General features: G+C 41.4%; 1 protein-coding gene across 5 annotated transcripts in view; it reads right to left on the bottom strand.

Moving 5' to 3' along the window:
- Positions 1–15,083, bottom strand: part of ZFYVE16 (zinc finger FYVE-type containing 16) — a 34,158-nt gene extending 19,075 nt beyond the window's left edge. For 2 of the 5 annotated variants that reach the window (XM_063321041.1, XM_063321036.1), the window contains exons 1-3: positions 14,924–15,083; positions 5,884–5,992; positions 3,515–5,694 (exon numbers count right to left, since the gene is read on the bottom strand). In XM_063321041.1, coding sequence (XP_063177111.1) covers positions 3,515–5,694; positions 5,884–5,953 — 2,250 coding nt within the window. In that variant the 5' untranslated portion in view covers positions 5,954–5,992; positions 14,924–15,083. Of the gene's footprint in view, positions 1–3,514; positions 5,695–5,883; positions 5,993–11,795; positions 12,022–14,446; positions 14,588–14,911 lie in introns of those variants that run through there. The other 3 variants (XM_063321039.1, XM_063321037.1, XM_063321038.1) reach the window with 3 other exon arrangements.
- Between the last annotated feature and the right edge of the window lie 174 nt (positions 15,084–15,257).

Raw genomic sequence — 15,257 nt, forward strand, 5'->3', positions numbered from 1 at the left:
AGCAACCTGACCTAGCGAGAAATGTCCCTGCCCACAGCAGGAAGGTTGGACTAGATGCTTTGTAAAGGCTCTTTCCAACCCAAACTATTCTACAATGCTATCGTTAAGAATCTCAAGAGCTCCACAATTTGGGCCAAACTACGAAGACTGCCCAGTCTGCTTTTGATCAGGGATTCTTCCTACATTGGCTAAGTAGGCTCCCCAACTCTGCCAGAAAGAACAAGCAAAGTTGCCTTCATGTTACTTACTCCCTTCAGCAAAATAAAAGCCAGCTGAAGACTGCTTTGAAACAACAGAATATGCTCTTCTACTCCAACAGGATACATTCTCCTGTCTATTTTTAAGCAGAGATGCAGAAAAAAGTGCATCTCTCTAGCCTGGACTACACGTGCATGGTCCCACTGAAAGAATTATGTCTCTAGTAAAGCAGTATTCTGCAAGAGTTCCCATAAATATCAGGTTCTTTTCTCACTTTTCCCGTATGTTCTTTCAATGGTGATCTGCAAGATTTCAGAGAGTCACACCATTTTTAACTATATGCTGTCAGGATTAGCCTTTACAAAAGGTGTGTTTTGAAACCTCAGTCTGACAGAAGTCTTCTACTGTTGAACAGAGTTAAGTAAGCAGAAGGAACGCTAAAACTCTTCTGCTACTCCTAATTATATCCAGGAAAACAAAATGGATTAAGGAAAAAAAAAACAACCACAAACAAATCCAAACAGTAGTGACAGAGAGAAAAATTTATTGTAAGTGAACTCCTCTAAGTAGGTAAAGTCACTGTAAAAACAGTAATACCTGATTGGTGCAATATGAGCTCAAAAAATAAACTATTCCAAGTCCTTCTGCATTAGTGTCACACCTAATCAACCTCAACTGAACATGCACATGCTCAGTAAAGATGTTAAGAATGTAACTGGTGAAGATTAATTGCTAATCAGTTGCAATCCACCTTAGAGCTTCAAATACTAAGCAGTACAATCCTTCGCAACTGGTCTCCTCCTACAGTTGGTGCCACTGGGGCCCACGACAGAGGAGGCAGCTTAATCCTAATGCACTGGAGACAAGAGGTGAAGACAAATGAAGAGACAGGCAATGTAGCAGCGGTAAAGAAACGAAGATGAGGCCGCCGGGCAAAGAAGTTGATTCTGGCTGTGCTAGGACGAGGAAGGATACCACAACAAGAGACAAACATCTAAATAAAGAACCTGAGAAGCTGTTTGGCCTCACAAGTGCTGCAGATGGGAGAGAACAGGGGGACCACTAACGTCACACTTCCCTCCTGCATAGAAACCAGAATTCACAAGTGTTGCCATTTTCACTGATAAAAAAAAGCTGTAGGATCAGATGAAAGGTATACAACTGTCTTCCAGAATAGTCCACAGAGGGCAGCTGTGAATTCCTACCAGTTTCTGCTTATGTCCTAGTGTCCAAGTGGTTGAACACACAACAGCCCAAAACAGGTCCAAAAGGAGTGTTTCGTTTGTTGTTTTTTTTAAGGAAACAAGTTACTATTAAAAAGACAAAAAGTCTTACAAGGCAGAAAGTTAAGCTATTGCACATTCAGAAAAGATATGACAGAGTTACAACTGCATAGCACTCCGGTATCCGTAAAGTTTAGATAATCTATAGTGCCTTCACTCATTTGCCCAATGAACATGTATTGTGATGCTCTGTCATGGTTTCAGTTAGCAGAGAGGTAACCTTTTTACTAGCAGCTGGTATAATGCTTTGTTTTGCATTGGGATGAGAAATACTTTTGATAGCTCACAGGTGTGTTTAGTTGTTGATAGGCAACTGCTCCTCATATCATCCTGCCAGCAAACAGGCTTGGGGTGCACTAGAAGTCGGGAGGAGACACAGCTGGGACAGCTGACCCCAACTGACCAAAGGGGTATTCCATACCATGTGATGTCATGCTCACTATATAAAGCTGGGAGAAGAAGAAGGAAGGGTGGGATGTTCAGAGTGGTGGTGTTTTTCTTCCCAAGTAACCATTATGCATGATGGAGCCCTGCTTTCCTGGAGACGGCTGCACATCCGCCTGCCGATGGGAAGCACTGAATGAATTCCTTGTTTTGCTTTGCTTGTGTGCGCGGCTTTTGCTCTACCTATTAAACTGTCTTTATCTCAACCCACAAGTTTTCTCACTTTTACTTTTCAGATTCATTCTTCAGTCCCAACCAGGGGGAATGAGAGAGCAGCTGCATGGTCCTAGCTGCTGACTGGGATTAGACCTTGACGTTCTCTCCCTAATTACACTGTTCTTCTGCCAAAACCCCCTCTGTTAACACACAGGATTAGCAATACTAGCAGCTGATGGCTGTAAACAGGACTGTGTAGCGAAGGCTGCTTTTATCCCCATTTACAGACAAGGCACAAGAAACTTCACAGTGAACATAAACAGGAACTTGAAGGCAGTCAGTCTTATGACTAAAATGAAACCACTCCGAAGAACTGTTTTAAACCATTACAAAACTTCAACAAGATATTCTGCCAAGTGATTAAGTTCAATGACTTCTAGGTTGTCACAAATGAGTTCTTAATTTCCTTGGCACCCAAATTCAGACCTACATTTTAGTTCACACTTACTGCAGTTGAAGTAAATGAGTACTATGCTTTGACTACATGGTGCTTGAAAGCATGGAAAAAAGTTACCAAGCCTCTCCAGATGCCCTCAGCACTGGAGATGCAAAGAGTTAGTAACTCCTGACATTAGTCTTTGCTCTATCTCCTCATCCATAAAGCTAACAGAGAATATCTTAATTAGTATTGTTAGTATTTCCATTTATGCACTAGTAGAAGTGTAAGCCACAGTAGCTCAGAAAGGAATACTGGATTAAGAATAAGGTTTGACATTATTTACTCACTGCAGAAGACCACTGTCTGAAAAAAAGTACTACAGATTACTTGGTCAGTTGGTGAGTACCCACAAAAGTAGCATGCTTTTCCCCTGGGATGACTCCCCTGGAAAATTATACATTTAAACATACAGGAGAATAGATTTAGGCTATATATCATTTGCATTGGTACTGCTGTTACATCTCCTGAAAGACTGCAATCCTTCTAGATCCATGGACAGTGTTTTACAGCTGGTATAATCCCTTACCTGAATTCTGATCATCACCTCAATTTTTTTAAGCTTAAATACTTATGCTTAACTTAAAAACTGAGTAAAAAGCTGATTCACTATGACTACTGTGAAGTAGTCCACTGTATCATCTTCCTTGTTCTATGCAAAACGCATTAGTCTAGGTAGTAACAAAAGATAAAAAAAGAACATTCTCCATACTTCCCTTTAATTATTTTCACAAAAAAGTTATACGTTTCTTAATTAATATCAGTCTTTTCCAACAGCCTTTAAGTTTCTATGAAGGAAAAATAAAATATTTTTAAAAAATAAAATACTTTGAGCTAGAAAAATTCTGTCAATATTCCTTCCCTTCTGTATTTTGGTTATCTCTAAATCAGAATTCATTTGCTTTCAGTAACTCAGGACCCCTCTCCAATAACTTACCTTTCCACATGCACGACAGTGGTGTCGTCTTTTTGTAAACGTGAATTTGACTTGGCAGTTCATGCAGTTGGGTGCCTCTGAATCAGGAACCCACAACGGTTGTTTGCGTGAGAGCGCTGCAGGTATTTTAAGTGATTCTACATTTTCAGACGTTTGATTTCCTCCAGCGTCAGAGCTGCTTTCCCCAGAGTGTGCAGGTTCAGAATTTTTACCAATATTTACGCTGGTGCCTGAAAGGGGAGCTTCTGCGGCAACAGAACTGGCTTCCTGGTTTTCTCGCTCAAGTACATCCGCTCTGTTCAGTTGTCTCTGACAAACTTCTTGGGAAGGGCCAAGCAACTGCTTTGGTCTTGCACCTTCAGTACAAACATTAGAAACTAGTCCTTCACTACCACTCTCAGTCATGTCCTGAACACGAGACATGTTCTCTTCTGTTGCAGACTTTGGTTCACTGGCAGTAAGAGATAGTTGAAGATTACTATTAATGCTAGTTATCTCCTCTAGTTTCGCTTGCATGTGTTCTTCAGTGACCTCCGTAAAGTCCAGGTTGTTCACATTTGTTAAATTCCCTTCATCTGTATCAGCTTCCATTAAGTTACTGTCATTGTCTGAAGACTTCAACATGCTGGACTGAAGACTTTGTCCATACAAGAAATCATCAAGCTCGGCATCGCTTATTAGAGTGTCACTTTTAAAAACATTCTCCTCAACAGTAAAATCACCCATAACTGGGCTCATACTTTCACTGTAATAAGAGTCTGTATCAACACCATATGGCTCAGCTTCATATTCTAGAAAAGCAGAATCAAAAGCTTTGATTTGCTGAGAATCACTGTCATCAATTACATTCTCAGTATCATATTTCCCTCCATCTGTACTTTTTTCCACAATACTTTCACTGATTTTAGCTATATATCCTTCCTGTTCATGCAAGTCAATGTTTTCACAGGATTCCCTACTGGAGAGATCAGTTTTAGACTTTCCAGCATTAACAGTTACAATATCACTAATAACCTCCGCCATTTCATCTTGAGGTAGAGGATTAACTTTTTCTTCCGTTACAGCTAATGAACCACATATAGATACAGGAAGTGGAAGACATGACAGCGACGTCTGGACATCCTCAACTGAAATACATGAAGCTGAAACACTGTTCAGTATTTCATTGCTATTAAGTCCTTCACTACTTACATTCTCTTCTGAGATTTGTTGTTCCAATTCTACTTTAGCTCCTGTTTGACACGAGGAGCCTGGTAAAACATGGTTTTCAGGAAATGCTGCAGGGCTTTTTTGCAACTGAGGCCTCTTTGGCAGATCTGAAGGCATGGATTCAACACTACTCTCATCTTTTGAGTCTATCTTTTCTATGGCATTTCTTCCACACGTCTCTTTGCTTACTGCAGACCATGCACCTTCATCTTGTGGTTCACAAAGACATTTTTCATATGCTTTCTCATCTTTGGGACTGCATGCATTTGAATTCTGTGATGTTACAGGGACACATGCAGTTTCAAGGTAAGCTGCTTGTTCAGGCTGATCAAATACTTCACTGCACTTTACAGATTCTGTCCCATGTTGATCATCATGTGGATCTGAGATCTTTGCTGTAGGATAACTGTCTGGTTTTAAAGCTAAACAATTGATCTCCTCCATTCTAAGATGTCCTGAATCTTGTAGCATTGAGTCCCCATCACTCTGCTCTGTACCTGAAACACCACTGCAACCTGCTGATGACACACAGGTAGGAACAGGTATGCAAGATATACCAAAGCCAATCAAACCTTCACTATACTGGAAATCATTGGGCTGCAACTTTTGAGTATTTTCATGAGGAGCCACTGAATGGATTAAGTTACCTGTGTCATTAACAAGATCACACACAGGTATACTACACCTTCCTAGGTTTGAAGCCTGAATTTCATTTAAGGAACCACTGTCCACAGTGGACAACAGATCAGGTCCAGCAACACTCTTCTCATTTTGTGGTGAGTAACTCAGAAGGGCCTCATTTGTTCCTATGTGGCCTGGTAGAGAGATTTCTTCTGATGAAGTACAATTGTTAGCATCCTCTTGCTGTTTTGGTGTTGGGTATACATTGTGTAAGCAATCCAGAACTGAAGAAAGCGAATGGTGTTTTGAGTCATACGGATTGTGAGGTGTTCTGTAGCAGTCATATTCATCTATTTTAAGCAAAAAGAGATCAAAACTGAAGTTTATAAAACTCCTCTCTTTCCACAGCGTACCCCCTCTAAATCCCATCTGTTCATCAATACAAGTTTTTACTTAGCATATGTTACTTTTGAATTCCACAGTAACAGTCATTTGAACAGTATCATTATGTTCGAGAACAAGATAGTGCAGGAACTAACCTGTATTCTGTTCAAATTCATCGAGTAGTTTGTCCAAGTCACAGACTGCAGCTTTAAAGTAACTATCCATTCTAGTTACAGCTCTAGTGAAGCTCTGGCCTTCTTAAATCTAGAAAGAAGAACACAGCATTTCAGTCACAGCATTTTGCTGTTTGCAAAGTCAAAGTGCTATTAGAAGACAACTTCTATGAAGTATTTTTTTCTTTTTAACAACTTTTTCTTCTCTCTCCATGTAAACAAAATGTAACTACAAACAGGGCTGCAAACTGTCAGCCTCTAGGTACTCTGAATACTCTCTACAGTATACTCAATACACTATGCACAATACACTCAAAAATACACCTCTAATCAGGAAACTGAGGCTGTCTTATTAAAACCAAATGCATCTAAAAGCACATACTAAGGCATTATGTCAAGAAGTTTAAAACCAGAAGGGATACTAGGAACTTTTAGTTTGATCCCCTATACATTTTATACCACACGCTTCACAGGCAAAAACCCCAAATAGGTCATCATTACCCTTCCAACACAAGTGAACTCTTTAAATAATGCTTGCATAATCCCAGACATTTCATCCTTTAAACTCCAGTAGAAAGCATAAAAAGTATTCTTCTGTTGTCAGAAGTGCCAGCAAGAAAAAATTCTCCTTTAGGAGTTAAAACCTGACAAGTTCAACATTGAGCATGTGAACATGAGACTTAAAGAAACAGATTCTCTTAGTTCCCAAGCTATTCAACCAATCAACCTCAATCACTTTCAGCTTCAACCAAATGTTTCAGGTAAGACTAAACACTGGTTAAAACCTAAAATATACCAGGAACTATAAAGTAGCTAACCAGCTGAAGCACAAGACAGTCATAACACAGAGCTGCAATGCATTTAGGCAGGCTGAGGTCAGTACTCCTCCCCCGTGGTCACCAACGAGCTGCTTCTAAATCCTCCTCTTAAACCTTCCTCCAAGACCAGGGGAAAAAGAAAAAAATCCAGCATGGTAATTCAGCTCATCACCTCTATTTTACTTAAAACACATAAGCCATTCACTTTCTCTGAGACTGAAACAAAAATTTTTTAAAATCTCTTTTTAGAGACTTGCCAACTTATCAGAAAGCTACTTATTAATCACATTCCCTATTGCAAAACATCCCATTTCATTTGCTTAATGAAGATTTCCAGCCACTCAAGTGTTATGCCTTTTCGGTCACTCTGAATTGCTTTTTAATTCCACATCTTTTTCATGTCTGAACACCCACACTGTACAATTACTTAAAACATATAATCAAGATGCGATTTACACTTCCCTTAAGTAAACTGAAGGCACTAAAATCCCTTCAGTCTAATGCCTGGAAACTAGACCTGTGGAGGTCTGTCTAGTTTTCCTTCTACCTTTGACACCCTACTCCATTCAAGGTACTTTGACTATCTAGTACTGTCTCTTCTCAAAGCTTAGAGCCCAAAGAAATACTTTAATCCTCTCATATCACTTACGCCACTGTACAGCTATAGATCTAGATTCTATGCCTTACATACTCCAGTGAGGTGTAAGGCTTCCTCTCACTGAATGGTTCGCATCAGGTGCATTCGCTTACCATACCACATTAACAGGCATGTGACAAGAGTATTTTTTAAGCTAATACATAGTTCAAATAGAGACTTGCAAAGCATGAGAAAGGTGCAACATAAGATAATGCAGTACTTTGTACCCATATATGAGCAAAAACCAAATAATCTGAATATACCACTGTTTTGATATCCATGGCCATAAGTCAATCACTCCAATGGTCTTCAGCACACTGCACCGTACATTAAGGCTCACCCAGCTATCTAACAGGCATCAAAAAGCAACAAGGCCATACTTAATGCCATTTCTCTTACACTCATTTGAATACAGTTATCCCCTGTAACAATCATCTCATTTCACGACCTCCTGCAAGTGGGAGGTTACAACTTGAAATGGAAGCTAATTCAATTAAGAGCCTTACAAGGTTAACAGCTTTTGGTGATTCATTCAGAGACATTAAAGCACAGAACCCATCCTTAAAGCATGTATTTATGGACAGCAACAAACCGTTCGTCAAAAATTAGCTGAACAGATCTTCTTAACCAGAAATACGTAAGGATTATGAGAAAACTGGGGATCAATGAATACATAATGGAGTTTTATTCTCTGTAGGGATTTGTGTTACAGCCTTACCACTCAGGTACAACTAAAGTTACAACTAATGCGCAGACTAATACCTGTGACCAAAAGAGGGGGTGGTCACAGGCCCCTCGCCACTCTCCAGCCACACATTCCCCAAGCTTTCGTTTGTACTGGCTTGTACATAATACTCTCATCTCATGCCACATGAAGCCAGGTCAAAGAGCTAAAAAGAAGACAGAAAGTCATGTACTTCTGAGTGAGAACAACGTTAGTTTTTTGCTTTTTTCGCCATCAAAACAGGTCTCCAACGTGAAACAAACACTGACCTAGCGCAATCTGTCTTGCTTCACTCTTAGATACCTACAAAACACACTGCTTGCAAAGTTATAGCCCTGCAAGTTAAGCTCCCAACTTACTACAATCAGAATTTTGATTATTTTTAAAATCAGCAATAAATGTTTTTTAAAAAAACTTGACTGGTAATGAAGTAAACAAAATTTATCACCAATAAATTAGACTTAAAGATGTCCTCTGAAATGAATTTTGTTCAGGTTTCTCAATGACACCAGAAGCTCTCAGAAAAAAATCTTCCGCATTCCAAAAAACATACTGAGGAGAGGCAAATAATCTATTCAACTATCTTTATTTCATACTTAAAAAGACCTAGAGATTACCCATTATTTTGCACTCTTAAGTGGTACAAGAAAAATTCTGAATTAAGCATATATGCACTATAAGATTATAATGCTAATAGGTATATTAGAAGGACATGTTTGCACTGTATGCTCTTGGCCCATTCACCTCTGAAAAAGAAAAGAACTCAATGGAAAGAATGGCAGAACTGAAATCGTATGCATTTACATCCATTCTTCAGAGAGCTCAGAAACTACCATGATACCTCAGTTTATTGAGCCAATAAGGTTGTTACATTTAGTAAAACCTATATAGTTTTGTAATAAAACTGTTCCATTTGAGTTAGTAAAGCATTTTCAACACATAACATAAATTTGAATATTCAGCATATTATTCCTGTTATTTCACTACCCTTTCTTAAAGTGTTTCACAGGCTATCAGTTTTTCTAAAACAGGCCTCCAAAAAAACACAACCAAAACCAGAAGACCACAACAAAACCAAAACCCCCAAACCAGGGTAAAAAGCAGTAACTCCTTCTCTCCCTCTCTCATCTCTCTGTCCTGAATCCATGTATCTGCATCACCAAAGAAATGTAAAACCCTTCTGGTTTCTTAACGTTTCAGATCATCTTTCATCAACAAGACCGATCTTTATTTTTTGCTTCCTAGATCTACCTACAGCCAATCCCAATACTTACGTTAAACAAGGAGTGGATCAGAAGCTATGAAAAAGCTCTAGTGACATGTTTTTATTGAATGGCTGCTTGTTTCCCTGAGCAAAAGAACTCTGTACGAACCATTTGTTTTAGCAAACTGCATTTGCTCTGAACGTATTTTTTTAAGGATTATACTTCTAGCAATCCAAAACCATCAGCACCACCACTATATACATTTTTTTTAAGTAGGTGGAACCTTCCGTAGTAGGAACACCCACCATCCCCCCACCCCCAATCCTACAAAACCATTAAGAAAACAAACAACTGAGACAGGAGTGGGAAATGATTGTTTCATATGGGCAAGGAAAGTGCGTGTGGCAGATGGGGGGTGCTCGGTGTAGAAAAGGAGGCTATGGCTGCTTATGCACACAGACCTTCCCACTGCAGGTTTTAGACCTGTTCTGCAACAGCTTGTCCCTTTACCCTTCCATACATCACGCTAGTTTAACATCCGTTCAGTGGCGTTGTGCACAGAGCAAGAACTGACCTGGGTTAAATAGAGCTTCTCCTCAGTTATTTTTCAGCCAGACAAGATCCTCGCACAGACATACAAAAAAGCGTGCCAGCACACCAGAAGGGGCAATGCATGAGCAGGAAGGAATTACGACCAGGAAGAAAAGCACAAAGAAGCTTAATCTGCGTGTCTAGCAGACACCTTCAGGATTTGAGTCAATCCCCTCCTTGCTGCTGCCACCTCTTACACGTTTAAAGGCATGGACCTTCTGTTCACTAAACAGCATTAAGTGCTGTCTTCTGAAGATGTTTTCTAGAGCTATGAAAACACTCACACTCACTAGACTCTCTCCAAGTTGGTTCACAGATTAATATTTCTTTAAAATAAATTCTTAAAATACAATGTTCATAATGGCATCTGAGGCATTAAATCCTTAACAGTGCAATGAGACGTACAACTTGAGGCTCTTACCAGCTCCATTTTATAAATTTTTTTCAAATTAGAAAGCTTCAAGTTTTAAATGTCTAAATCACTGTCTGTCAAAGACCGTACGTGTTCATATCAAGACAAGTTAAATATTTATGTGTGAGGAGACTTGAAGATAAAATACCAGTCCTTCTTGAAAAGGCAAAAAAAATAATCAAAGCATAAGATGACTACAGTACACTGATAACAGCTAGTATCTAATATTGTAAAACCCACTTTAAAGAGCAAGATCCAAGAAAGCTTTCTTTTAGAAAGTGAAGTTTAGATCTGGGAACGCAGTTACGGTTAAATCAGGTAATTTAGTTTATAGAAATTTACTTTCACAGATTATTGTGCTGCATTAACTTAATTAGGTCTGTTCAGTCAGAAAACATCTTAAGACATTTTACTGTCTACTGTGTGAGTAAACTACAAGGCCTGATGTCAAAAGAAGTGCTGGGGTGCTTGATTACTACTTCTTCAGAAATACACCAAAGATGGCATATTAATGGACAGAAACAGGTCACATTCTGAATATTTTACACTGTTACAGGTCATCAGTTCTAAGTCATCCTTAGGTACATTTCACTTCTTTAAGCGGCAGCTAATCTCACTTGAAGAACAGAACACACCAATCACAAGGGTTTCCAAGAGCATGGCTTGGCAAAGATCCATTTTTTTTTCCAGTTGACAGTCAACTCTTCCTTTCGTCAACTGAGTATCCTTAGCTTCGAGATAAAATAATACTTTTTGCTGATGTATTACAAAAAAGCACACTAAGAGCACTTGCCACTTCTCTGCGTAAACATTTGGTATGTTTCTAAACAAGCTCAACTTAAGTCTCTTATCTTTCAAAGCTTTCACCTGATTTCAAGATCAGCATTCTTCATTATCTTACCCATGTTTATTTAGTGGAAAACTAATAACACTCAATTGCTATGCCAGGCAGCAGTCAACATGGTGAACCCAGTAAGCCAATACCTAGAACCGCCGACGTGAACAGTACTGAAGTGAGCCAGTCAGTGGCAATCTCTGGAAGGACTCTGAACAGTTCCTATTTAGGTCACATCGACACCTGGCCAAACACCCTCCTTTACCTCCTGAGGTCTCCAAGAGGCAAGCTTAAAATGGAACAAGAGAGAATAAGCAAAAGTTTGCTTTTGTTATTTGCCCAGTCAGATGAGGCTTGCTGTCTGGGAAACTCCTAATTCTGCACTTTAAATTGCATAAATACAGTATCTTAAGAAACAGATGCAATAATTCTACTACATAAAATCTGTTACCTAACGGAAGCAAATACTGTGATTTGTATGACTATCCAACAAGTGCAAGTGTGTCAGTGCGTTACCTGAAATAAAAGCTCTCGAAACGCAAAGCAGTTTAGAGAGGAGACACTGCTTTATTCGACGTTGGGTGCCAGGGGAAAAACCCACAAATCTAGCACACCTCACGGGGGATATTCACCCATTATTGATACACGGAAGATCCTCATAATTCCACCCACCTAATACATGACTCCTCCTTGCTGTATGTATTCATTAGGATGACCGAATGGCCTTTTTGCACGGGCATATCAAATTTGGCTGCATCAGCAAGACACTTGGGCACAATTGTGAGCTTCTCGGTGGTTGTTTGGGTAAGGAGACCCTTCCTCACATTATCCTTTTAAGGTGTGGCGTCACCTCAGGATGTTAAAAGTTTACTGCCAGTTTGCCAACTTCTTGAGGATGACAAGGATGTTCCTTGAAGTAGCCCCAGCTCTGTCCTACTTGGGACAGGAGCACATACTTGACGCGTAAAAGAACCTTGAAGTGATTAACTGCTTCTTGTTATCCCATCCGTGGTGATGAGCTACTTCTGGCTGTCTCCTCGTTATCACTGTCTGTAACATCAGGTCAGTGACTGTGTTCTCACACAGTAAGAAGGTTAGTAGGAAACAAACAACATTTTAGTTAGCATATGGTTATAAACAAAGCAGAGGCCTGTCTTTGGGAACAAGTGCATTTAAAAACACTTTAGAGGCCACTTCTTTTATACCCTTTATAAATAATTTCTAACATAATAGGCACATATTCCAGGAATCAAAACCAAGATTCCACTAGGGACTTCTCAACAAACTCTTATTTAAAGGAGAGGATAACACAAGTGTGCTAGGGTAGGGAATGGCCAAGTTACAGAATGGATTGTCAGTGGTTTTTCAAATACAGTCTCCCTAAATGGAGGTGGTTAGTAGCCTTCAATGGTGATAACTTGTAACATACAAGGCATAAGTAAATTATTACCAGCTAACCAGTTCAATGTCTGTTGACAAGTAGCCCTCTGATATTTAATAATCCCTGAAAAACACTCTCCGTAGTGTTAATATACATAGGCATTACCAGATCTCCAGCTAGTCACAGCTTATTATCACTGCAGAATACAGGTCTGCTTTTATAGGGAGCATGCTAAAACCACATAAGATCAGGTTAAAGAAACACACACAAAAATACAGACAGAAGTCCTCACTCCAGAAAATTACCACAGCAGCCATCTTAATTTTAGATTATCAGGGAAGTCTCCTTGCTCGCTGCAAAGTTACGTAATTTCAACTTCACCATTGTGTTTAAGCATTATGAGTCTGAACAGAAAGCTGTATTGAAGCTTTTATCCCCACAACAGGATTTAACTAGCTTTTTCCACCTTATCACACAGGAACTACCATAACTAGAACAAAGCCTCTGATAGAAACACAACCATTAAGAACTATCGAAGTTCACAATGCTATAGAAGTGCTGCATCAAGCACAGCACGCCTCTTCTCCCACCTTAAGGGTATTTAATTATTTAAGAGTATTTAATTATTTAGTTACCCACCTTCTCCTTCTCACCCCCCCTCCAATATCCCTACCATGCACCTACCCATAGGGTTGAGGCTCTACAGACAAAAAAATGTAAGGGTACAACCGCCCACAGAGATCATCAGCAATCAACTTAACAGGGAATTTCATTATAACTGAGCAAATGCTTAGTGAAAAACTTAAATGTTGTCAAATAGAAGTTAAAGTGATTCTTGCTGAGCAAGACAATGTATTATCCAACCCCAGAACTGCAGCAGCTGCTGCCGCTGCGAATTTACTAGCTGAATCAGGGGTTGAAGATAAAAGCTACCGAAGTTTTCGGACACGTAAGGAAAAGCTTATGTGACACACTGTAAAAAAAACTGGACTACCTTGCTTAAAAAGCAACATTCTGTTCGTTCAACACAATTTCTTCAGAAGAACAAAACTCTATCAACAGCATTATATTACCACTAACACCACTAAGACAACTCACAACTCCTTCCCTGCATCATCTTCAGCCCCTGAAGATTCGCCTTTCATTCATCCACAGTAATTTGTTATTGCTCTTCTGAACAGAAAATAGTATCATTCACACAACACAGAAAAAACTGCCAGCAACAATTACTGATTTTCATCAGTGCTCCAACACATCAGCAGTACGATCAGCAGCCAGGCCCACAGCTGAAGAATCCACTTGCTCAACTGAACAAATGCATCTCACATACTGCCCACAGTGCCACCTCGTTAGTTGTATCAGCATTTATTACTCAGCATTTGAAAATGAGTCATGAGAACATGATTATTACATCAGGTCTGAAAGATCATTCCACAACGGAAACCACTGCTCCCTCAATATTCTCATCTGCTCTGATTTGCATTATTAATAACCAGATATTCATTAGACAACCCCAGCAATACAGCACTAGACACTAACGCCATCTAGCACTGGCATTCAACTGGATCCTTTCCTGTGCACTGCTCACTTCTCCATAATGTACCAATAACCAGTTCTCTCCCATTATAGCCTGTATTTAAATTCAGGCTGAGAATGTTTCCCAGTTTATCCAGAAGCGCGTCTTAAAACATTTAATGCCTGTAAGTGCATGGCATAAGCGTGTCCATTACACTCTGTACCCTGTATCAGGATAAACGCAACAGAAGTAAGCTAAACTATCACCAATATCTCTATACTTCTAGGGGCAATTAATCCACCTAAGCAATCTAATACGTGCTACGCAGCATGAAGTGCTGTGAGAGTACTACACAGTCAGCTGCAACAGCGTGCAAGTAGCAAACTGCACTGTAAAAACCACGGGGCTCTGTTCTCGTTTCATTACCGTCTTCCATGTCCAAAAAGTGCATTCGCCGATGCCACAGAGACTGTAAAATCCTTACGGCGCAACGTTTCTCTGGCTAATGCCAGTCCTATCAGTTCTGAAGTACACAAGAGGCGCAGAAGGGATACACTTCAGTGCTCAAGGCCCGCTCAGGACACCTTCCTCAGACGCGATACGCAGGGGTGCCGGACCGGAGAAGACGAAGGCGGTCAGCACCCACACCGCCGCGCCGACCGCGGCCAGGGGACCGCCGGGCGCCGGACGGGTAGGTCAGAACCCCCGCAGAAACACGATCCGTGTCGCGCCCCCCGGGCCCACAGCGGCTCCTGCCCCGGGAAGCGGCGGTCCCCGCTCTGCCGGCACTCCCGGTCCCCCCCTGCCCAGCAGGCCACAGCTGCCGGCCGTCCAGGCCGCGCGTCTCCCCACCGCGCCTCGCCCGGCGCCCCGGCCCTCCCGCCCCCGTACCCGCATCCTCACCCCCAGGCAGCGGGGCAAGGCTGCCCTCCCCGGCCGCCGGGCGAGGCGGGGGGACGCAGGGGACGCCGCCGGCCCTTCGGCTTAGAGGCGGCCCCTCCCCCGCCAGCGGCCTCGGAACGGCGGCGGCGACAGCGCCCCTTGTTTGCGCGCGCGGAGGCCGCTGAGCGCATGCGCGCCCCCGCCCGCTCCCCGCCCCGCGCCCCCGCCCGCTCCCCGCCCCGCGCCCCCGCCCGCTCCCCGCCCCGCGCCCCCGCCCTTCCTCTGGACGTCACCCCCCGCCGTGACGTGATTCTCACCCCGTCACGCTCGTCACCACGTCATAGGCAGTCAGGGA

The sequence above is a fragment of the Chroicocephalus ridibundus genome, chromosome Z (assembly GCF_963924245.1).
Source record: "Chroicocephalus ridibundus chromosome Z, bChrRid1.1, whole genome shotgun sequence".
NCBI classification, from domain to species: domain Eukaryota; kingdom Metazoa; phylum Chordata; class Aves; order Charadriiformes; family Laridae; genus Chroicocephalus; species Chroicocephalus ridibundus.